At 43.5% G+C, this 20,064-nt stretch overlaps 2 protein-coding genes across 2 annotated transcripts in view; both read left to right on the top strand.

Annotated features, from left to right (window-relative positions):
- Window positions 1-46: 46 nt before the first annotated feature.
- On the top strand, window positions 47-7,657 carry seh1l (SEH1-like (S. cerevisiae)). The gene is made up of 9 exons (XM_012818308.3): window positions 47-305; window positions 712-762; window positions 924-1,070; window positions 1,324-1,535; window positions 4,028-4,123; window positions 4,245-4,385; window positions 4,897-5,054; window positions 5,454-5,610; window positions 6,044-7,657. The coding sequence occupies exons 1-9, from the start codon at window positions 195-197 to the stop codon at window positions 6,069-6,071; spliced, it is 1,101 nt and encodes a 366-aa protein (XP_012673762.1). The 5' UTR covers window positions 47-194; the 3' UTR covers window positions 6,072-7,657.
- A 2,302-nt stretch (window positions 7,658-9,959) lies between these two features.
- Window positions 9,960-20,064, top strand: part of ldlrad4a (low density lipoprotein receptor class A domain containing 4a) — a 67,737-nt gene continuing 57,632 nt past the window's right edge. Inside the window, exon 1 of the mRNA XM_031586395.2 lies at window positions 9,960-10,608. The gene's annotated coding sequence lies outside the window, so the exon portion shown is untranslated. The remainder of the gene's footprint in view (window positions 10,609-20,064) is intronic.

Raw genomic sequence — 20,064 nt, 5'->3', positions numbered from 1 at the left:
CTTTGCAATTATACGCTAGAACTTGTCAGAAGAAGAAGAAGAACCATTGACCATTGTGAATGCAAGAAAATGGCGGTAGATGTACACAGACTCACATGACTAAAATAATTCCTTAGAAGCAATACGTGTTTGCTGATCAAATATATACCTTTTCGGACAATCATTTTAACAACCAACGATCCTCAAAATACATCATGTTCGTTGCTCGAAGTATTGCCGCAGACCATAGGGATCTCATACATGATGTATCCTATGACTTCCATGGGCGGAGAATGGCGACTTGTTCCAGTGATCAGAGTGTCAAGGTATTGCATATTATAGTAATGTGGGCCTTAAGGGTTGTACACAGAAACCGCTATATTTGTATTCATTCAGTGATGAATGAAGATGTGTAGTAGTGATCCACAGATTGGATTTGCTTAGCTAAATAGCTAGTTAAGTTAGCTACAGCTAGTTGGATATTTTTAAGTTTTGAAACATAAGTCAACGCTGTTAACGGCTCACTGTAAAGTTGGTTACCTATAGCCAAACTCCTTGTACTTATGACTCATATAAGGTCTCTGCTATTAGTCAACCAGCTAGCGAGTACACCTCGCCTGAAGGTTTGGTTGTAATCCATTTTGTATTCAGATACATTCAATAGGTTTAAAACTTTCACCAAAGGTCTGCTGTTTACTGTTTTAGTCTTAAGCTAGATGTTCTACATTCTAGGTGTGGGACAAAAGTGACGATGGAGAGTGGCATTGCACTGCTAGCTGGAAGGTGAGTAACTTATAGGATTTTTTAGGTGCATTACTTCATGCATCATCATCATGTATCATTGGTTGAACATGGATCATTTCTTTCTTTAGTGATTCTCTCCCTGTATCCTTTTCTCTTCCCTCCCTCTCCTTGCTTAAACACGTGTGTTTGTGCGAATGTAGACTCACAGTGGGTCAGTGTGGCGAGTGACCTGGGCCCACCCCGAGTTTGGACAGGTGTTGGCATCCTGTTCCTTTGATCGGACTGCAGCTGTGTGGGAGGAGATTGTGGGAGAGTCCAATGACAAACAGCGGGGCCTCAGCCATTGGGTGAGTGACAGGAACACCACAGCTCTAAACTGCAAAGACACATCTGAATGGGTGACAGAATAAATATTGTTAAAAATAGCAATCTTTTACTTTGATACCAGAGACCATATCTGGTATCAAAGTAAAAGATTGCTTTTTTTAAGTAGGGGGTGCAGACATTTTAAGGGCTCACTGAAAAGTTTTTTTTTTTTTTTTTTTCAATCAAGTGTCTTGTATTTCTCTTCCTGTATCTCACCAGTTCTTGTGTCCTCAGATTAAGAGAACCACGCTGGTGGACAGTCGGACATCCGTGACAGACGTAAAGTTTGCTCCCAAGCACATGGGTCTGATGCTGACCACTTGCTCGGCCGATGGGGTGGTGCGCATTTATGAGGCACCTGACGTCATGAACCTCAGCCAGTGGTCCCTGCAGCATGAGATCTCCTGCAAGCTTAGCTGCTCCTGCATCTCCTGGAACCCCTCCAGGTCTGGACACACACACACACACACACACACACACACACTTACTCACAGACACACATAAAGCTACATTTACATTTACTTTTACTCAGCCCAGTGATGTGTATCAGGGATGCACAGCTATCGTTGTTCATATCTACATCTTCACTGTTGTTTAGCTATATTTCATATAGATTGGTGCTAGTTTATATTAAATCATATAACTATAGGTAATTTATTAGTGAATAGATGTTGTACAATGTATTTCCTATCTGCTTGTTGTCTCAAGTGAAAACCCTAAACCCTACATCTAGTAGTGCCCTGTATACATTTAGAGGCTCAGGGCATGTCAGGATCTGACATTCTCTTCTTCTGAGCGTCTACCTTGTGCAAAATTTGATTGCAGTCTTAATCACACCTGGCGTGCAGTGTTATTCAATGGGGATTCTGTATAATTAATCTTTATAGTGAACCATCCAATTAAGCTGCATAATCACAAATGCATTTCATTCATAATGTGCAGTGGGCTCCAAAATGACCGACTCCCCTGACTAGCAACACACAAACAATACTGTGGATTCAATTAGGAAAAAAGGATTGCCAATAATTATGAAACCTTGATTTTGGTTCCATTTATTTTGTGTTAAATAATTGTATGATTTTGGTTGGTTCCATTGAAGCATTAATAAAGTCCAGACCTTCTCACATGTTTAAGGTTAGCTCTATAATTACAGATATAATTTAAAGTATTGTTTGTGCATTGCCAGTCAGGGGTGTCAGACATTTTGGAGGTCTTTGTACATCTGGAATACCATTGTATGTATGTGTGTGTGGGTGTACATTCAAACACGCATCATCATTGCACCCCTCAGGGATACTGTTTATTAGCTTGTTTTTTTAATTTCTACTGTAATTATGGGGTTTATTTCATGTAATGCTATTGTAAATAATAATAGTCTCTCGCTCTTTCTATGGATACACACACTTAGTGCAAGTGTGTTATTACTCAGAAACTACATATTACTAAAAACCGTGGGGCCGTGTCATGAAATGCCCTCTTCAGAAAGCAGTGATTATCATTACCCTTATTTGTCAATCCTCCGTTCCTTCCGCTATGTCCTATTCCCTCCTTCTGATGCAAACAAGGAAGGAATGCAACGAGGATGGAGTAATCAAGGACAGACAAACGTGAGAAATTAGATGCTTGCTCACTCATGCATCACTTGTAAGAGACAACAATTACTGATGACACAGCAGCATCACCTTTGGCTAGACTTAATGGACCTGTCGAAAGACACAATTGCACACCAGCAAGTATTATTAGTGTAAACTAACCTTTTTAGCTAACTAGCTAGTTAAGTTAGCTACAGTTAAGAATTTAATTAGGCTTACAGTATTTCGAAGTCTGGAAATTGCAGACAATATAAACTTGGATAGAAGGCCTACCATACTGCAACTGTTGAGATCCGCCAAAGCATGAAGAATTCTCATTATCCCATATTATTAACAAATCCTGTTACCGCTGTGTTTTATTGTTGCCGTTCTCATGATGTGGTATGAATGTATTGTTTTTTTAAACACAAAGCTGTAGGCAATACAATCATCAGTGTTTTGCTAATGTTGACATATTTGCTGATAATTCAAACATTCTTGGTTTGACTGATCATTTATTTTCGTTCATAAACTGCTACAATATTTTTAAATGTATGTTGACAGATGTGAAGAAAGCATAGGAAGAAAAGGGAGGGGAATTTTCACCTTGGCCTATCCCTCACGCTTTCTGAAATCTTTTCCTATAGGCTCTAAAAGGACCAGTTATGCTTTGTAACCAGACATAAGACCCATCTCTAAAAAGACTTCAGCAAAGGATGCTCTTGTGCTTCCTCATTCATAGGTCCTCTGTCCTCCTTCCTCACGCCTCGTTCCTCATCTCCTCTCACAGCAATTAGAGGAATGTGACCTCCTTCATGACGTCAAACTTCACACAAGCTGGAGGAACGAGGACAGAGGAAGCATCCAAGTAACAGTATGGGATGCACCTACTGCTTCTGACCTAGTGTCCTAGGATAATTCTAAACGGTGCAATAACACAGCGACCACTAGGTGGCAACCTGCACCCTATATGCTATTTCCCTTGATTTCTCTGCTGCAGTAACTCCACTGCTTACATACAAAGCTGAAAAACATGAATAATAACCAAATTCTGCAGACATTGTCAGCTGTTACTGAAGCATTGGTTTGAAATGTATAATCTAAGGCCTCATGGAAGGATTTCTACTTTTGTTAAGATGAGCAACATGAGATGTGCTAGAATCTAGCATAGCATAACCTGATTTTTTTCTTTCTTTTGTACAAGGTGGTTGTAAATACCGGGGGGGGGGGGGGTCCCCCACAGTGAATTGTGTCTGGATTCTTTAGTTATTGTTCTGCAAACTACAGTCTTATGTGTTCCAGGTGGGGAACGAAAGGCACTCATGCACTCACACAAAATGTTCTTATTCTGCCTCTTCCAAACCCAGTTCCCGGGCCCACCCCCCTATGTTTGCTGTCGGCAGTGATGACAACGTCACCTACACTGGGAAAGTTCAGATCTTCGAATACAACGAGAACACAAGGTGCACCCAACTCGTTCACTGTTCCTGTAGTTCTTACGGGAGCCAATTATCTAATTATGTTTTACAAAAGGTTGAAGTAGTCCTGAATATGTCGTCTTTCCGTGTTCTTTTTTTTCTCCAGAAAGTACGCAAAAGCTGAGACACTGATGACGGTCACAGACCCGGTGCACGATGTCTCCTTTGCCCCTAATCTGGGTCGCTCCTTCCACGTCCTCGCCATAGCAACCAAAGACGTGCGAATCTTCAAGCTTGTCCCACTGCGGTGAGTTAACTCGAAAGAACCACTGTTTGTACTAAAGGGTTGTGTATGACATGCATATAATTCCTTGTTAACTGCTACATTTTCCCAACTAGCAGTACGAGCAAAGCACTTAGTACAAGGTAGTAAACCTTGGCTTAAGTGAAACCATGCTTTGTCACTTTCTTTATAGGAGGACTCCGGCACTTTTTTTACCCAGGCTCTACTATCCCATATTTTTGGGTCCAAATTCTTTCTAGGGACAAAAATCTAATATAAATCGGACCAGTATTGAATTGGAGCATTATAACCGGCAACCGCAAAACAACTACACAATGGCTACCCTATGGGGCAAGCATAGTGAAAATTGGGTTGATAGCAGGTTAAAATTGTTATACATTGTCTGATTAAAACTGAGGGAAGGGGTCTAGTTTGAAGCATAGAAGAGCAGTTGACAAAAGGTTTGGAACTGGGTTCAAATGTGATTTCCTCTTCCTGCATCCTGTTCTGTGCTTCCCGGGTTCTGGCGATCCAGGAGGGAGACAACCACCACGTCAGGTCCCACCAAGTTCGAGGTCCAGGTCATGGCCCAGTTCGACAACCACAACTCGCAGGTGTGGCGAGTGAGCTGGAACATAACCAGCACTCTGCTGGCCTCATCCGGAGATGACGGCTGCGTCCGGCTTTGGAAAGGTCAGGGGTCAGCCGAAACTGCAGGAAAACACCATTGCATTGTTTTTTCTTTGGTTGTTTTTTTTCTTGGGTGGTTTTCTATTTTGGAAAAAGTGAAGTCAGGCAGTGGAGTGGTTACAAATAGGCCATTTTGCAAAGTTGTTACAAAGGCCAGGTCTAATTCTCTAAGTTCTTCACATCTGAAATGCTTGATGTGACTTCTAAGTATTTGGTTGAAATAAATTACCAAATGATCAATGATGGTGCAAAGCTGCGTAAATAAAGTGTTTGTACCTTATACTATAGACTAGATATATAGTAAACAGTCTTCTTAGTTTACATACAAATACACACACACACGCACACACACACACACACACACACACAGACACTCACTCTGTCTTGTCTGGTCTCCCTCAGCAAATTACATGGATAACTGGAAGTGCACAGGGATCCTAAGGGGCGACGGCACCCCGGTGAACGGGACTTCGGGTCAGGCAGGGGCGGCAAACACCACTGGGCCCTCTGGGACACTGGCGTCTCAGGCGGCAGCCGGCGGGGCGGTGTCTGCCGGGAGGTCAGTGTGATGCGCCGGCATGGTCGACGCATTCAGCTTGCCTCCAAGTGCAGGAAGTGAACATCTCACTGGAGAAGTTGTGCTCGTGAGGATTTGGGGTGGCTATTGCAGTTGTGCAAATAACCAGAGTCGCTTAGGCTTGCATTACATGCTCTGAATTAGCATACACCTTTATCCTAACTGAACTTACAGTACAATTAACGCACACATTTACCAGTTATGGACGTTTCACTGGGCATGTAATCAATAATGTTAAGTGTTGCTAGGCACTCTGTAGTGTTGGTTGCTAGCTACATTCTGTTACAGCCTGACTGTATGACTACAATGTGCAAGTGTGATTTGTGTGCACTTAATGAGTGATGCTTGAACCCATATGTTGCAGTCGTTGTGTTGTGTGATGTGTAACCTGCCTGTATTGTGTCCCCTTTAACAGACCGAAGGCTCAGCTGATGCCAGGCTAACGGAGCTGTGTACTGCTCGGCTCGCTGCATGCTCACGACAGGATTGGACTGTTAGTTTTGATTTTATCCCGCCCCCCACTTTTAGACCAACCAAAACCTCTCTACTTATGTTAACTTGAGTTAAAGGAAATGGGACCAGATGCCTTTTTTGTCCGGTTTGACGGCTAATGGTGTGTTCACAGGTTTCTGACTTCCGGTGCTGTCTTTGATTTTTTTTAATGTCTGGCATAGGTAAAGCTCATTTTTGGGGAGATGGCCTTGCTTAAGCCAGTGCTTGTCTCTTGTGAACACACCCTTAGTTCTGGTACCAACCATAGTCCAGATCTCATCCAAGCCAAAATTCCCCCAGCATTGATTTCCCTGAACAAGGATTAGGAATTGTTCTAGACTACCTTGCCTTTTGAATGGAGAATCTACTCTGTAAATTGGGATTGGCTCAGACCTAAAATTAGTCGTTGCCCAGGAAACGAGCCCTTACACTCTACAAGCCAACTTCTGTCTGATACTTGTATGATTGTGTGGATATTTCAAAGGATTGACTGTGTGACTGTGTTATGTGAAAAATGGCGCTTAACTAATGCATTTAATTTTTTCATTTTGTTTGGATCTTTGGATCTTGCCTCTTGATCATCGCTCTATCCACACACCATAATAGGCTTTATCACCAATAAGCAAATGGATGCTTTTCAAATTTTTACAACACCTCCTAACTGCGAATATCAAACAGGAGTAGACCAAATGAATGTTTACTCAAATGTATTTATAAATGCTTAAATTCCCCTAAATGAGCCTCTTGTAATGCGGCTGTTAATATACAAAATACACTTGCTATTTTTTGGAAGATCTTGAAGAAGAATTTATGACCGGTCTAGTAAATGTTTGCCATTTTAGATCTTATTTAACCTAACATAAGTTATTATTGAAGAGGTGTTTTAGGCACGAGTATGTTAACAAATATCCCGACAGTGTATAATACAGCAAAAAGATTAAGCCTAATTCTGGAGATGCATAGACACTCAACCAGTTACAGTATGTCTGGGGTCCCAGTTGGTCACCAACCTGCTTGAATTACCAAGCCAGTTCCCAGTACAAGCCTCAAATGCTCTTAAAAATCTGTCATTTTACATCATGCAATCCAGTGCCTCAGATTGCTTCTTTCAGGGTGTATGGCTCATAAAGCTAGCCAGTCCTGTTTATATATGCTCTGTGTAGCTTCACTTCCCAGAACGCGTGACTGAAAGATCAATAGCTACCTTGTCAGGATGGGCCGAGTTGCGCAGACAGAGCCTTGAAAGCAACCTTCAGAGTGCCAAACATAAAGCCATCTGTAGTGAGCATTTGGGGGGGGGGGGGGCATTCTGCATTTTTTATTTTGGAAAATCAAGAGATGATCGTCAAGAGGAAAACTCAAAGATACGTATGTTACATGTTTATGTGAGCGCGCGTGTGTGTGTGAGAGTGTGTATGGGGAATGGAGGGTAGGGGATTCAAAAAAGAAAAGGTTCTAAAAACCTTTTTGTAGATGTGAAATTTCTAACTTTTGCCAAGTGACTTAATTTGTACAATAAAGATTGGTAATAACACCACATTGCACGTGTTTTCTGAATTCCACATTTTACTCATGCTCTGTAATGTCAGTTAGGAGTCTTGAGGGAATAACTGAACCTTCAAAATGGCAGACCTCCTTCATGCTGCTTTTGAATGTATCGCATGTAATGTATTGGCAGCAAATTTGGGGCTGATTGAATTCTCCAAAATCATTAGGATACCCTAGAGTTTTAAATGTGTCAGAATTTCAGACTATCTTGCTGAAAAAAGACTTGACTTCAAACAGCCAAGGGAAGCTGTACATAACAACAAGCTCTTCCAGCAATCTCAGTTAGCTCACATTTGTGCATGCACAAAAAGCACAAGGCTGTTTCATTATTGGGTCATCTTAGAGAGAACACGTAATGGCGAAGTCTAGAGCAAAACTCTAGGTATCTCTCCCCATTTGTCTCTGTGTCAAAGCTTTGCAGACAGCAGATTACACAGCGTGACAAGGAGGTTGAGGGACAGATAAAATAGCTGCTTGTGGGTGTCTGCTTGCTAATTGGTGCTTGGCTTGTTTGCACAGAAGCAAGGAGACTCACGTAAAAAGCCCCCCCCCCCTCTGCTCCCCCTCGGGAAGCAATGCAACCATCCTGCCTTTCCTTTTCATTTGTTTGTCTGTTGTTCTTTCATACTCTTCCTTCAAATTATTTTCCTCCCAAACTCATTTCTTTTTATCTCTCTCCCTCTCTGTCCGCCCTCTCTCTTCCCCTCTTTCATCCCCCCTCCCACTCATTTGTATTGTCATGTCGGTTCTGTTTTTCCTGCTCCAGATATTTCTTCCCCCACCTGGACCCCCCCAGGACTGGCTCCAGGCTGGGCCACCTCCTCCCCCCGCACTCGCTTATCGAGCAGACGTGCGACTCGGAGCCCGGCGTCACGCAGCCCCCGCAGCTCCGCAGGAGGTTTATAGCTCCCTCCAGCTGCCAGATCCCCGAGCACGACTGACCAATTGAGACTAGGCCTGCCTCTCCTTTCCTCGGTCACGGCCATGCTCACCTGTGCAGATGTTTTCACACAGAGAGGATGTTTAAAAATGAAGCCATCTTGTTTGACGATCAAAGGTTGAACTTGTGGTTGCGGCATACATTTTATTGCTGATATATAATTTCGTCCCAGGTTCAGTTTAGTCCTTAGCGGGAAAATGCAAACATGGGTCATTTTAGGTCCCTCGGGGCATGTGCCTTTAGAAAGGTATTACTGATGTTTTTGTGTTATTCATTTCAACTACATACCTCATGGGCATGTTGGTGTTAATCAAATACACTTTGTTTTTGCTGCAATTACTCTACTAGAAATTAATCCGTTGAATAGCTACTGTTGGTGCAGTTTCATAGCCAGGAGGTCCTCCTGAAGCAAGGCTCAGCCCTGGTGGAGAGGCTCAGTCACAGGGGATCAGAGGCAGGATGCTGGGTCATAGCCTGCTGGCTGGTGGTGGAGAGTTTGTCCTGGGGGGTGCACCGGACACAGTTGCCCTGAAACCTACAGCACTGTGCCCTAATTACACACCTGGCCAGCCTGTGGCTATGTGTGGGCCTGAACTGGCCACACACACTCTGTTTTTGTAGCTAATACACTCACACACACTCTCATGTGTAGACTTAGACATGGAACATATACATATACAGACACAAGCACACGTACTGAGACATGAGGCACATACCCCCCCCACCCCTTCATGCAGGCCCTCACCAACATACACAGATACACACATATATATATACACAAGTCAGACGCATATACTTACACACACACACACACACACACACACACACACACACAAAAGGCTCAGCCACTCTTGTCCGTGCCACCAGCCTTCTCAAATCCCAGCCACAGGGGGTCCCCCCACCCTTCTGTAAATGAACCTTTTAGGAGGGTAAATGATTCGGGCCCCAGTTTATGCATCGCCCCCCCCCCACCCCCTGACCCCCCTTCTCCTGCGGCTGTCTCATCTGCACACACAAACCCACCCTGGCAACAGGCCCATGCCCCCCAGGGGGGTAGGATTCATTCAATTAAAATCTCACCAGGGGGTAGTGTCTGGGGTCTAACTCCACACACAGACACATATATACATACTTAGACACACATTCTGGTTGCCCCCGAGTCTGTCTGGATGGTAGGCTGCTAATGACATTTTTTTGTGTGTGTTGTTTTTCTAAAACTGCTTTGTGCCGTCATGCCTTTTAATCAGATGGTATTGTTTTGAGACTGAGAGACATCTACATTATGGGGTACACACTGAGGTTTTCAGAAAGTGCTCAGCGTCAGCATTTGCGGGGGGGGGGGGGGGGGGGGGCTGACAATTATATTCTTCTCCCACGATAATTGCCTGTGGCCTTTCCAAGAGTTACATTCGTGGATGTGGTCCCCATCATCATATGCTTTGACTGAAATGTGGGCTTTGGAATTTCTGTCAGCAAAAGCCAAAAGCCTTCCTTGAATACGTTGCCTATAACCATACATACTATTTAACTGTTGAAATTGAACATTGAAATTTCTTTTGTTTCATGTGATTTAGTATGTTCCTGTAAAATATAAGTGTTCTTTCTGTCTAGATGCAAACACCAAGAATTGTATTTCCTCACCGAGGCCCTGAAGTATATTCTGTAATTCTATACTTTAGTATGTTTATAACGCACTTATAAGATACTGTATTAAACAATGTTTTTAGCACTCGAAGGGGATTACTCTTTTTCAAGTCTAGCTTTCATTAGTACTCCTACTCTGCAGATGTCGCTACAGCGTTTTCTAAATTATTCAGGTGGAGCAGGGAGGAAAAACTGGATTGGAATACAACGGAGTTTGTGCACTGTCGAGTTTGGCATTGGCAATGAGTGAGATCGTCTAGACGCACTTGACACCCTCGGGTAGGGAACGCCGTCTGGCTCTTAAGACGCCTTTCACTCCGCGGGATAGTCGAGAACGCCATGAAGAGCTCGCAAATGTAAGCTGTTTTTATCCTTCCTTGAAAGTTAGGCTATGTTACGTTGGTCGAGTACTCTGTGTCTGACGAATAGAGGAATGGGGAGTGCTGCAGTTCTGCAAGAAAAAGGGCGATGGAAGTTGTTGCAGACAGCGTAGTCGAAAAGAAAACAGGGCTCACGTTTGAGGTCTCAAGTTCTTAAAGGGCGCGTTTACAAGATGTGCTGGCTAGTAGTTGGCACTCTTACGTTAATGGTTGAAGATATCAGTATTGTGCTGTCGCTATTGCTGACATAAAATCGACTTTACCCTACGGAAAAACGTTGTTCGCTTTTCTACGCATAATTTAATTCGGGGGGGGGGGGGGGGGGGGGGGCTCAGGAACGCAGAAAATGCCTTGGTGCCCGAGCGAGCTTTGAGGATGCAGGAAACTTCTAATCATGGCTGTGGAAATTGTTTTGAAACCGTTGGCTCCAGCTATGGCCATGTCACATCATAGCATACAGTTTAAGGCATATGTTTAAAATGCGGAGATTTATTTGAGAGCTTAAGGATGGGCCTACGTTTTTTTCCTTCTAAGTTTACTTGGTTTTTGACGTCCTATTTCGATTTGGTGATTTTGATTCATTTACAAGCATTTTTCACTGTTGTGTATTCTTTAATACAATTATAATGACACACGTTATTAGACAATAGCAAATGGTATATCCTGGTGCTGTTCTCAACAGTAATGTTAAACTCAGCTTTTTTATAACTCCAAGTTCAAACATTTAATAGGCCAACTTCTGTGTGCTGCTTGCTAGTTTTGGTACTTATCTAAACCCAAATCATATTGATTTAGGGATGTAGTCCAGATATTTAAGGGGTGTTATGAACAAACAGTCCTCTTTCACACCGTGTTTGTTGTATGCTATTATGTGTTGTCTTGCATTATTATCAGTACTACCTTCTTATTCATTATTATGATGCTGTGGACAGATGTGCTCTTATGTGATATCTACGTTCGATCACTGTTTAGACACAGAGCAGAAGCTTTTAAGCCATTTGGAGCTTTACGGGAGATAAACAACTCATAGCCAAAACTGTTATCCAGAGTCCCTACCATCAGATCTAGAAACAAAGTTTTAGTTGCCTAAAATTCCTAATGCCTAAATTTGAATAATTGCAGAAAGACGAAAGTGCACACATTGGTGTGTTGTATTGGTCTCCGGGGATGGTGAGGCTTCTAGCTATACACCGCCCCATCCACAAACACACAAACACACACACACCAGCCCCTTCTCAGTCTGCAGTGGCCTGCACCTTACCCCAAACCTCTGCGGCAAATCTTAAATCAACAGTGGCCTTCCTCCTCCTGGGGACATCTCATATGCAGGCGCTAGCTTAACAGAGAGTGACATTCCACAGAGCAGAGCAGTACTCCAGTCCAAGCCCAGCCTAGCCTAGTCCAAACCAAAAGCAGTAGCAAGCAGTCTTCATCTGCTACCACCACCACCATTCCCTCAGTGACTTCCAAAAGTCCAGCAGCCCCCCTCCTTATGCATTTTGACCATCAGTGCAATGTACTGGCATCTCTAAGTCTCTTTCTGACTCTCTTCTGCTCTCGATGTCTTTTCTCAGATGGGATAAAGATAGATGCAGGAATGGTGTACATTGTGTTTGTGTGTGCGTCTATGCGTGTGTGTTAGTGTGTGTCTCTGTGTGTGTGTGTGTCTGTGTGTGTGCGTGCGTCTGTCTGTCTGTCTGAGTCATGAGACAGGAGGTGGTGGCCGAGAGCTGGGTGTGGGGTAGGAGGGAGGGGGCTGGTTGGAGGCGGAGGGCAGCAAGCCAGATCCATTATGTCCCGTCTGAGTGCACTCCGACTGGGCCGCTGGGGAGAGGCAGGGCCCCTGTCTGGTCTGGTGCTAGGCCCAGCTGGGTGGTTATGCTGCTCTCTCTCTCTCTCTCTCTCTCTCTCTTTCTATCCCCCTCTCCCTTTCCCTCTCTTCCTCCCCTCGTCCTGAGGAGCCCTCCTGACTCACACAAAAACAAACCAGTAAAGGCAGGAGGGGCACTGGAGGACTGTTGGATTGTAGGACACACACACACACACACACACACACACACACACACACACACACACACACACACACACACACACACACACACACACACACATTTGCCTGTTTTGCAATGACACGGGTGAGTGAACCCCTGCTGAACAGACGCGGGAATATGTCTGCACCCCTCTGGGGGGATGGGGTAGTTTGCAGATGTGAAACTCTGCATGGATGTCTGTAGTGCAGTGAGAGTACTTTAGCTTTTAGCTAAGGAGCTGTTTTGATGGTGTGTGTGTGTGTGTGTGTGTGTGTGTGTGTGTGTGTGTGTGTGTAGGGGGAGGGCGCTGGATGTTAGACATGGCCATTTTGTATCACCTTTTTTCTCTGTGGTGCTCAGGAGGCATATTCTTTCTCAGAGTTTGCCTCTGTAACTACGAGGCCTGTGTTCTCTTTTAGCAGATGACATTACCTTGTGTGCATCTGCAGAGACCAATTGCTAAATGCAAGATCTAATATGATCTTTTCTCAAGGTGTACGTTTTGCAGCGTTACAATAAACAACAGTTAATGATGTTGGATTAAGTTTGATTATGTTCTCTTTTCAGTCATTCTCTTGATTGTAAAGTGGATATGTCTTTTTCGAGAGCACCCCCCCCCCCCCCCCCCCCAATCCCCCATTACAACACAGATTGCTTGATGACGAATACTCTAGGTTGACTCCCATTATATTGTAGGGATGGGTCATGATTTGTAAAGATTCAAATAGTCGTAAAATTATAAACGATCCGATATTTCATGTGACTATCATTTTGTCTTAAAAAATATACTTTCGCTCGTTTTTATTGGCGCCTGCTTTAACCAATGGATTACTACCACCAGAAGGGGGCGGTGGCACACCCAAAAGCTGTTTGCCATTCGTCATTAAATAACAAAAGAAGAAGAAAAATGCGTTACTACAAAGTGGTGATAAAACGTGTGTGGCACTGTGAGATCAGTGATGCCAATTTCGCGACTTTGGCACTAGATTTGCCAACTTCTTGACCTGCCTTAGCGACTAAAAATCGTGACTAGCAACACATTTTGGCAATCACCCGTTTTCACCATCGAGCAACAGCAAAAATCCCCTGTTTGCCTTTCTTTTGCATTTTGTCTCTAGTGTTGCCCACATTTATTAAAGTAATAATGGGCCTGGGTAGCTATTTTGACTTTGCAAGACTTCAGTTGTTACCCCAGTCAGCACTGCTTCTTGCCAGAGAAGCTTCTCAGCTTTACATCAAATTAAAACCCAATTTAGGGCAACAATGGTTGTAGACAGGTTAACTCGCTTTAGAATTCTCAGTATTGAGGCAAGGAGGGCACACTCCCTCATCATGGATGAGTTTGTGAAACACTTTGTCAGTTCTCACCAGAACCGCAGAATAGTGCTGTTTGAAATCTACGTAGGATAATTTTGGCTGTCCCTCTGGTCTTGATTAAAACCTGCACTGTGTACTCACAAGTACACCGACATTCTAAAATGATAAATCCAAAGGGTGTTATGTCATGCAGATTTAATTTGGACTTGATTAGGCCAATTCCAAAACTGATAATAAGTAAATAAAGACATGTTAATATAATATATATGAGCATTAATATGATAATGCAAGTGTGCCATGCACACCCCAAAATGAAGTGTTCAAAAACTTAGAAATAAAATTGTAGATCTCTAATTAAACCCTTACATAAACATGTCCCAGAAAATAAAGATAGCTCTGTGTAAATTGGCTGAGAAATAGAGTTTGAAAAGTAGCAGGGTTTAAAGTAACCATTTTTTGGCATATGTAACAGGTTGTTTATGCAACAAACAATTATTATATGTGAAATAGGGGTTGTTGTTGAGAAATGATATGTTTGTAAATAAAAATAACCTTGCAATAATCGCAGGGAACATTGTTTAAGTTTGTAATAAGGGTGGGCACCAAAGTGATCCATTTCTGCTTGATAATATTGCAGGCATATCTTGTGTTTTCAGTCAAACCATAAAAGCATATTGTTTGACTTGAGTGGATCATAGAGGATCTGTACAGGTTGCCCATACCTGGTCAAATTTTAGTGGGTTTTATTTTTGTAAATGTACAGTACTTCCATGAATAAACTATGTAAGTTATGTAATACACACATGCTATCTTAGGGTTAGGTAGAGACACTATTGGCTATTCATAGTATATTAAAGAATTCTACTGAAGTAACCCTAGTGGAGCACACTATATGCCACATGGAAGAGGATTCATTCATGCTCTCTAGATGCCAGGCTAGGAGTACACAGTCATTTTCTGTCATAGTCTATGGACCCCTTGAAGTAGCCTTGGCCACTCCATGTGTAAAACTCTCATTTCTCCACTGTCAACACCAAGATAGAGGACGGGCACAAACCTGCCCTACGTCTATCGCTTTGGTCTCAACTCATGAACACTGTATGCGTTAACAGAAAAATGATACAGTAAACGTGTTTACTGTAGCTACGTACACTGACATGTCAGCCGTTACTGTCAGTAACTGCACTGTGCCACCCAAATGCGAACTGAAAATGAAGGTAAAATCTGATGGCATTTAGGCTACCCAAAAGCAGAGTGTGCAAGAGCGTGGAAAAATGTCTAGAGCGAGTTGGCGATATCTACTGTATGTATTTTTTAAGATTTAATATTTGTCTATTTTTTAAGGTTAAAATTTCATGTGAATATTTTAAATGGTTTTCCAGCGGGTCAAAATTACCCTAGTCTCATGAAGCCAAACGTCTCTATGGCAACGTGAGACAAGGTTCATTTTGGTGACCTGGCTGATTAAAAGTTTAATTGTAATAATAGTGTTAATAGTCTGTTATACATATGAATCACCCCTACACCACCCCCACCTGTCTTCCCCACCCACACTCCACCAAAAAACAATCAAACTAAATATTTAACTTTTGTTTAATTGTTGACAACAGAGAACAGGATGCTGTTCATCTTCTTCACGTATGCAAATTGGACGCATTTATGTCATATATGACATGATCACGTAATCCAGTGACTTTTATTGACATTTCAGAGAGTTAATAGTGACTTCTAGTGAGAATGTTTTGGCAACACTGTGTGAGATTAGATGCTATGGTAAAAACATGAGAAACATGCAAAGATAAAGACTACTACAGCCGTCAAAAAGGTCTGTGTGAAACTCCTTCAAAAAAATAAACAAAAACGAGGTGCAGTGCAAAATCTGCCAGGTGAAGCGTGAATGAGTTTCTCTCTCTCTATGTGTGTGTGTGTGTGTGTGTGAGTGTGAGTGTGACTGTGACTGTGACTGTGACTGTGAGTGTGTGTGTGTGTGTGTGTGTGTGGGTGTGTGTGTGTGTATATGTGTGTGTGTGTGTGTGTCATACTTTTCATGACATACATGACTGAAATCATTGAGGTCAATGATTGAAATCCACAAGCCACCCCCACCGCCCACACCCACACAAACACATACACACAAAAAAAGATTTAATGCGCAAGCATATTGCTACATTTGTGTGTAACTGCTACACAGACATAGTGAGAAGCACAACACGAACACTGAAGTCTCTTCTGTGTAGAAGTCTATTAGACTTGTAATTATTATTTCATGCTATTGAGTGTGAAAACCCGTGAGATCCGTGACATTCAGTGACATATGAGAAATGTCGAAAATCTGTGAGTCTTACAGATAAAATGGGACATTCGACAGGTATGGTGTGTGTGTGTGGGGGGGGGGGGGGGGGGGGTGTTTGTAGTTTATCGAATAGTATTTTTGCTTGAAATGCCCATCCCTACTATCTTGAGCTCATGAATCAAATCCCCAATTGAGATCTCGGGTGTATAATATTCACAATGAGCTGGAGTTTGTGTACAGTGGTAACAACTGCTCTCACAGACGGGAAGTTAAGGCCATGTGACAGACAAATGACGAGTGCTAAGCTAACCGCATGACTCACCGTCTTCGTTTGCCCCCCCTCACACACACACTGTTGCCGACATTTTGCAAGGCTCTGTGACACAACTTGCGAGACGCGATGTCATGCACAGGGTGTCGGTGACCCAACCCAACTCTGTCTCCTAACCTCTCTCTCTCTCTCTCTCTCTCTCTCTCTCTCTTTCTGTCTTTGTCTCTGTCTCTATCTCTCTCTGTCTCTCTCTCTCTCTCTCTTTGTCTGTCTGTCTTTCTCCCTCTCAGGGCTGTGTCTCGTTCACTCTCGCTTTCTTTTTTTTATTTTTTCATCTGTTTCCATCTGTCTCCCTCGCCTCTGATCCCTGTTTCTCTCTTCCTCCCACTCTCTTGTTTTATTTCTTTATGGCTATGTGTCCCTTTTGTCTGGTTGCTTTGCACATTTATTCCTTTATCTCTTGTATTCTTGGTGACCCTCATCCCCTCCTCGCTTTCTTTCTTTCTTGCTTGCTTTTAGGTCCATTTTTGTACGTAGCCATTCTCTCTAGCTCTCTCTCTTCCTTGTTCACTATGACTTGCTCTCTCCCTCTCTGTTTCTCTCTCTGTTTCTTTTTCAATTCTCTTCCACTTTTAGATTCAACCATTCTTTGGCTTTTGGTTACTCTTCGTCTCTCCCTTTTGGTCACCCTCAATCCCCCCCTTCCCTCCTGCTCCCCCTTCCCTCCCTCCCTCTCTCCCTCCCTCTCTCCCTCCTTCCCTCCCTCCCTCCCTCTCTCCCTTTCTGTGTCTGTCTCTAGCTGAGAGCCGGGCCTGCTGCAGAGGGCTGAACAGACTGCACTGTTTTCTCTCCCTCTTTTATTTTTAGCCGCCACTCCGGCAGCCATCCCAGTCCTCCCCAGGACTCCCAGCGTTCCCCGCCACTCCGGATAAGGCCGGCCATTCCGGGGGCTTCGGCTTCGGCACCCACAAAGAGACGCTTTTGAAAAAAAGACGAAAGAGTGAAAGAGAAAGGGGGGAGAGAAGGGGAAAAAATTGCCTTCTCTTTCTTAGGCAGTTTTTTGTGTGGGTGTGTGTGTGAGTGTGAGTGTGTTGCTTAGCTCTCTTTGAAGAGCCCCTGTTGTATTCATGTGTACCCCATAAATATTGATCGCAGTTCTGGCTCAACGTGCCTCCCTGCTTTTGAAGGCTCCATGACGGATTAGTTTCCCCACTCCCTTCAAAAAACTGTAGGAATAATGCATTCTGGAGTTGGGGGTGACGCGGGATCTGTGAAGCCCGTCCACAAAGGCTAAAGCCTCTGTGAGGATTCAGAATGTAGTGCTGGGTAGTGCCAGGATTTTGATTTACTTTAAATCTTTTTTCTTTTGGGGGTACTCTTAGGACTCTTGTTTTAGGAACCTAGCCCATTTAGTTTTCACATTGATGGGGCCTTGGAATGCATTCATAACAGCATTGGCATTTTCTTTGAAATCACAATATAGTGGCATAGAATTTGTATTAGTTTAATTTTACCAATTTGTTTTAGAAGTCCGAAAAATGCTTAGTCAGAACACACCTTTTTTCGATATGCTAAGATGCCTCAGTTGTCGCAGTAGGTCTTCCTATGCAGTAATCGCATGACCACTATGCACAACTCGAGCAGGTCAACAACTCAAGGCCTCAACACAATGGAGAGAATGAGAGCCTGTCGTCCTTTGCTCTCATGTGTGTGAAGGATCATAGAACAGAACGTAGGGCCCGTTTGACTGCACACGTATTCACCCACCCGCTCTCTCACCAGAGATGCAGTCAGCTCGTGTGTATGTACACGCATGCATGAGTAGCGCTCCCTTACTCAGAGCAGAGCATGTCACGAAAAACTAGATTTAGCTCTTGATTCATCTCGAGCTTTTCTTCTTTTTTGGGGGGGGGGGGGGGGACGTGGTGGAAGGGGGTGGGGGTGGGTGGGGGGTTTGTCGTTGGAGCTTTTTTGATCTGCCGACGGAGATTAAAATGCAAGATGTGAAGAAGATGAGATGTTGATGTGATGTTGACCCGCCTCGAGTGCCTCTTAACCCCTCTCCGAAATCTGTGATTGCGGTGCGGCACACGGTCGCACAACCGGCTGCTCTCGTACCCACCGTCCACCACCATCTTCACCACATGCTCTGAGAATGGGAGAGCCCCCCACCCCACACCACCCCACCCACCCACACTCACACACACACACACTTCAGCACCCCACCAAAAAAACCCTAGCTCATGCGAGTCTACAGTCCCACCAGCTGCCGTTGAAGCTATAGGGTTACCCGTGGGCTGAGACACTGAACCCCATCTGACTTTGAACCAAGATCTCTCACACACACTCTCCATCTATCTCTCTCTCACACACACACACACACATACACACACACACACACACACACACACTCTCCATCTATCTCTCTATCTCTCTCAAACTCTCCCTCTCTCTCACACACACACACACACTCACACCCACACCGTTGGTCCTGTTCAATGTGTCTGGAGAGCGAATGAGCCAGACAAATCCAGTCATTCTATATCAGCCTCGCCGTGATGAGTCTGGACGGACGGCTGAGACGTGAGTGCGCCAGCTGCGTCGTTGCACCAGTGCACCTGCACCATAATAAAACTCCCCATGATTCTCAGCTTTGCGTGACATAACACCAGCGTTCATCAGAGAAGTGGCATTATTAGTTACCGAGGGAGAGCAAAGGTGATACCAATGTTGATTTTAAACTCTAATAGTCAGTGTAGTTAGTGTCTAGTGTAGTTAAAGCTAATAAATGTTTTTTCCATACAAAACCGGTTTAGGCAGCGCTTGCTCGTAACACCATGGTTACGTTCAGCAAGGTGATCAGAAATGGTTGACCCCAAATTAGCTGTCAGAATTGTTCCTGCTCCCACTGAGCCGTTAGAGGGGACCATGCTAAAGTCATGAATTGGCCTCAGCACAATTGGCCTGTCATGACACGGCTGTAGATGTGCAAAGTAAATTGATAAATATAACCATCAGCATTTCATGTGGATTCATACACCGCAGTGCATACACGTGTAGCCTAAATGTGGAGCAATTGGAGCAAAAATGCTAAATGTGGAGCAAAAAGAATTGTATGATTTTTTTGTTGTTGTTGTTGTTGTTGTTGATGAACATGTAAGTAGTTGGCGCAGGTGCTGGCTAGAAACCTGTATGTAAATAAAACATGTAGCCCATTTGCTATGGGATTTGTTAATTGCTACATTTTCCTTCACAGTTTGAAATATTATAAATGTAAATGTTTTTTGAAAGCTTCTTGATCGGTCAATACATTCAGACCGTGTTGAAAGTTTAGTTGTTGATTGCAGAGCCCTGGAGAGTCTTTTAGACATTTTATTCTCTCTACGTATTTTTCCCGATAACTGTCAGATTATCAAGAGAGTGTTTAGCAGAAACATTCCAAACAAAAGTTTGCTTACGACTTTTATCTGTTTAATTATATACGGTATTTGATTTGAAACTCTTGCTACAGAGATGTTACC

Source organism: Clupea harengus, chromosome 19, assembly GCF_900700415.2.
Source record: "Clupea harengus chromosome 19, Ch_v2.0.2, whole genome shotgun sequence".
Classification (NCBI taxonomy): domain Eukaryota; kingdom Metazoa; phylum Chordata; class Actinopteri; order Clupeiformes; family Clupeidae; genus Clupea; species Clupea harengus.
The sequence above is the reverse complement of the archived record's forward strand: the minus strand, read 5'-3'. Positions and strand labels throughout refer to the sequence as shown.

Coding starts and splice junctions, on each gene's coding strand:
- seh1l (XM_012818308.3), top strand. CDS start 195: ATGTTCGTTGCTCGAAGTATTGCCGCAGACCATAGGGATCTCATACAT. Junction 306..711: donor CCAGTGATCAGAGTGTCAAG/GTATTGCATATT, acceptor TCTACATTCTAG/GTGTGGGACAAAAGTGACGA. Junction 1,536..4,027: donor ATCTCCTGGAACCCCTCCAG/GTCTGGACACAC, acceptor TTCCAAACCCAG/TTCCCGGGCCCACCCCCCTA.